This window comes from Octodon degus, unplaced genomic scaffold (assembly GCF_000260255.1).
Source record: "Octodon degus isolate 3935 unplaced genomic scaffold, OctDeg1.0 scaffold00206, whole genome shotgun sequence".
Taxonomy (NCBI): Eukaryota; Metazoa; Chordata; class Mammalia; order Rodentia; family Octodontidae; genus Octodon; species Octodon degus.
The window spans coordinates 1,287,843-1,292,298 of record NW_004524782.1 but is presented as its reverse complement, the minus strand read 5'-3'; the positions used below and the strand labels follow the sequence as shown (position 1 = coordinate 1,292,298).

Here is a 4,456-nt window from a genome sequence, read left to right as displayed (position 1 = left end):
ACAATATATGCAATATATTAATTATAGAAACTGTCCTAACTAACCTGTTCTGAAACTATTTCATTGCTATTTGTTTCTCAATAAAATTAATTAAAAAAATTTACTAAAAAAAAAAAAAAATGGCCAGGCCTTGGTGAATCAGTGACTGGCTCTGCAAAATGAAGCAGGAGATAGAAGATGGGCGGCTCCCCGGTGCTCAGCCTGTGGCTGCAGGAAGAAATCCAGGGGAGGAAGACACACTGGGGGAAAGAGGAGCTCAGATTTTGGGGTGCTGTGTGAGCTGCCTGGGGTCACCCTGGTGTGGCAGCAGCAGGGACCCCAGGAGGACACAGGTCTTCACCACTCACCAGGCAGACGGCGCATGTCACAGGAAGGGCGCCATCCTCACTCTCCCCTTTCCCTGCCGCTTTCCTCCTGTGGATCTTCACCCTGGAGAAAGCGACCAGGGCCTTTCAGCCCGGCTGTCTCACTGTGGGGAGCGCAGCAGGGCCTCACTGCAGGCAGCAGTAGTGGAGGGCTGTGGCCTGGGCTCAGAGACCATCAGAAGAGCAGTTGCTCCATCCTACAGGGCCAGGTGTTGGAGGGGCCCTGGACCTGGCCACAGTGGCAGGAGGCTACATTCCCCCTGCAGCCGTCGCTGCCGTCACCTCAGCCGTCATGGCATCAGGTCACCTCAGCTCTGGGACTCGAGTTTTGCAGGGACCTGAGCTGTGCACCACCATGCGCACCACCGCCAACCAAGCCAGGGCCAGCACTCACATGAAGAAGGTGAGGCAGAGACAGACGGCGACCAGCGCCGTGACGCCAGCTCCCCCAAGGGCTCCCTGAACCGCTCCTGTCCTGGGTACTGGTTTCTCTGCAGACGAGAGATCTGGGGTGACCTCTGGCCTCTATGCCGACAGCTGGGCATCCAGCCTCCTCCAATCCATGAGCCGCACGAATGCCCACTACCTCCCAGGATGGGGTCCTCCCCCCATTGTCCCCATCTTTATGTGTCTGCGGCCTTCATGTGACCTGCACCCCCAGCCCTTGGCCCCAATGGAAGTTCAGGGGATCCTGAAGTCTAGCCACTTTGCCATGTGTCAGGCCTTTTCTCTCATTCCAAAGTCTCCCAGGATCCAGACCTGCGACTCGCCCTTTCCCCAGGCCCCACCCTTCATGACGGCCAGACCTGGCAGCAGCAGGACAGCGACACTCTGGCTTCTACGGGGACTCCAGGCCTCACAGCTGAGCCTGAGGCTGGAGCACAGCCCTTCTCGGAGGATCAGGGAGCTGTTGGCCCAGGGCCCGGCAGAGCTGGAAGTGACTGTGAAGGAGGCGTTGCTGCTGTTCCCCTCCAGCAGCCCCTGCCCAAGCCGCCAGTGCAGGGACGGGGCTGGCCAGTCCCAGGAGGAGCAGCTGCAGTGCAGACCTGCGGCCTCCCAGGAGCACGTGGGGCCCAGCAGCCGTAGAGAGCCTGTTGGGAAGGAGAGGGATCAGAGGGGCTCCCCATGTCCCTGGCAGGGGCGCAGGTGCCCTGCCCCCAAGTGCCTTCCCACTCACTCCACACAACGAGTTTCACAGACGTGCTCTGAGAGCCCAGCCGGTTCTGCGCTCGGCACACGTATTTTCCATCGTCCTCCAGGTCCACCCGAGGCAGCTCCAGAACGCTTGGGTGCCGTGAGGGCTGCAAGGCCAGGCTCCCCCGGGTCCAGCTCAGCGCAGCCGGGGGGTTGCTGTCGGCGACACACACCAAGCGCAGCGCCTGGCCCTCTTGAACTTGGAGTGACGAGCCATCAGCCAGGGCTGCAGGTCCTGGACAGACAGAAAGGCTGAGCCTGGGCCTGCACAGGGCTCTCTCTTTCTTGTCCTTGTGTCAAGTGCGACTGTCTTTTCTCTTCCATTGTTTCCCAGGCAATGCTATTCTTACTAACTTTTGCAAGAAACTGGAATGCATTTCCCTTAAATTCATACCTTAAATCTCAAGCTCCCTAGGTGACACTTTGGGCACAGGTGCTTTGGGTAGTTTAGCACTAGATAAGGGCTGAGGGGTGAAACGTGCAGCACGGGACTAGTGCCTTCCTTACAAGGGACACCAGAGAGCTTGGGTGGGTGTCTATCATGTAGGGCAATGAATGGGACAAGTGGTTTTCTACCAAGCAGGAAGCCAACCTCCCCATAATACCAGAAGAACAGCATGTTGAACTCGGGCTTCCAGCCCCAGAACTTGAGAAATCAATATCTGGAGCCCAAGTCACCAGGCCATGGTATTTTGTTGTGGCAGCTTAAGCAGGCTGGGATTGATTTTACGCTATTCTTTAAAAAAAAATCACTATGGGAATCTAATAGGGCTCAAGGAAAAAGAGGGCTGGGGACGACTACCTCTGTTGTGTGAGTGAAGGAAAGCACCACAGCACACCTGAGAGTGAGAAGAGGGGGATGTGTGTAGGGTGACAGGAGGGTGCAGGGATCCTACCTTTACTGTGCTGCAGCCTGCTCCTGTCTGAGCCCCGCCCCCTCCCCAGGAAGGACAGGCTGTGCCTTACCCGTGTCATTTCCCTGGAACATCTGGATGGCCAGATTCTGAGGAGCATCTGGACAGACAGACAAGAGGACCCTGCTTAGTGGCAGGAAGGTGGGTGCCGGTGATTCTTCCACAGACACTTTAGGAACAGAGGATGGTGGAGCCAGGGGTCCTCTGCCCTTGCTCCCCAGGCCCGGCATGCAATATCCCAGGCCCCACCCCTTGGCCCTCCTCCCTGGGCCCAACATGGCCTGGCCCATCACTTACAGGACACGTTCAGCTGCACGGTGCTGTGCATTGTCACACCAGCTCCAGGGAAAATCACTTGGCAGGTGAGGAGGGTGCCGTGGTCACGTGGCTGTGGGCTGAGAGTGAGCACTGAAGAGCGGGGAGTCTGGGGCCCCAGGACAGAAGTGAGGTTCTCCCCAATCCAGGAGAAGCTGGGGGGCACCCCCTGCTCACAAGGCCATCGCACTGCACAGGTGATGTTCTTAGGGTGACCAGACTCCAGGATCCCCGTGATTTGGATGTCAGGGGTTTCTTTTAGAGGTGGGGAGGAGAGAGATAGATACCCAGGCCTGGAGGGAACCTCATAGGTGGCCCTCAGAGCTGCTTCTGTCTCAGGCTGGCCATTGCAGCACCCCCAAGCAGGCCCAGTGCCCCATCCCTTGTTGCCTAGGGTGAGGAGCAGTGGATCCCATCCCCACCCAGCCCTGGGTCCCTCAGTCCCCGTCTATGTGGCCTTCTAAGCCTCATTCCTTACCTGTCACAAACACACAGAGCTGGTTCTGCTGGTAACTATATTTCACATAAGCTCCTCTCTGCACCCTAAAGAAGTAGACTCCTGTGTCTGTTCTCTGTGCATCTCTGATGCTCAGGGAGCAGTTGTAGGCCTTGGGGTCTCCAAGGAGCTGGAATCGTTCCCTTGTGTCTGTCCACACATCACGACGTGGGTCATTTGTGGCCACTGCAGGATCCTGGTAAATATTAACTCCTTTCTTGAACCAGTAGCCCCAAGCTGGGGTAGAGCTACTCCAGCCTTTGCTGGGGTAGAAGACACAGCAGTGGATGAAGGTGCTCTGTCCCTCCTGCACCACCACCGACTCTGGCGCTGTCAGATGATGTTCCAGATTATGCGACAGGGATCCTGTGGGCAAACAGGAGTCAGCTCTGTGCAGCTCCCACAGCCTTTTTCCCCGAGCACACTCACTAGCCCACAGCAAGGGCAACAGCAGCCACCGCAGCATCTTGGAGCCGGAGCGTTCCTGAGTGGAGCAGAGACGGAAGGTTGTGTGGAGGGGAAGCACATCTCTGGGCATGAGAACCGTGGGGCCTCGCTGTCACAGGACGGAGAGGAAGGCCCACAAGAAGCCCGGGCTCGGAGTCAGGGAGTCCGGTGACCACAATGGGGAACCTCCTACGCTCACACTTCCGGGGTTCAACCTCTTCTTCTTTCTAGCTGCGGTGCCACTGGAAGCCACCAACAAGGAGGCCAGATCCATAGCTCCTCCGGCGCGGGTCCTCTCAGCTTTAGATGCTCTGGAAGGTCAGCCGTGACGGGAACGTGGGGTATAAAATACGGCAGCGAGCCCCTCGGAGGCCAGGGCGGCGGTGACCGAGTGAGCGCGCGCTGGCAGTGTCCACATGAGCATCTGCTCCTTGCAGGGAAGTGGGCCCAGCGGGGGACGTGACAGACTTCGTTCTCTCCCGTTACTGGACACCACACAATTTAAAAGTCAACCGTAATAATTTTTTTTTTTCTCTTCAAATTCTAGTTTCTTAAATATTTTTAGTTGCGTGGGCAAATTTGGAGGATTGCTATCTCCAGCACAAAAGAGCTCAGGAATGAGGAGGTAGAGCAGTCCTGGTGAGAATGCGCAGGCCGCAGGGGCGGCGCCCCCAGCTGGGAGGTGGGTCTCAGGGGTAAGTGGGGAACCGAGAGGACCAGGACTG

The 4,456-nt window shown here is 57.4% G+C and overlaps 1 protein-coding gene across 1 annotated transcript; it reads right to left on the bottom strand.

The window, feature by feature from the left end:
* Window positions 1-290: 290 nt before the first annotated feature.
* LOC101592267 (sialic acid-binding Ig-like lectin 13) lies at window positions 291-3,874 on the bottom strand. Its single transcript, XM_023704901.1, has 7 exons — window positions 3,267-3,874; window positions 2,771-3,043; window positions 2,526-2,573; window positions 1,543-1,794; window positions 1,154-1,456; window positions 760-856; window positions 291-429 (listed from the first exon to the last, which is right to left on the bottom strand). The coding sequence occupies exons 1-7, from the start codon at window positions 3,820-3,822 to the stop codon at window positions 291-293; spliced, it is 1,668 nt and encodes a 555-aa protein (XP_023560669.1). The 5' UTR covers window positions 3,823-3,874.
* Window positions 3,875-4,456: the final 582 nt, after the last annotated feature.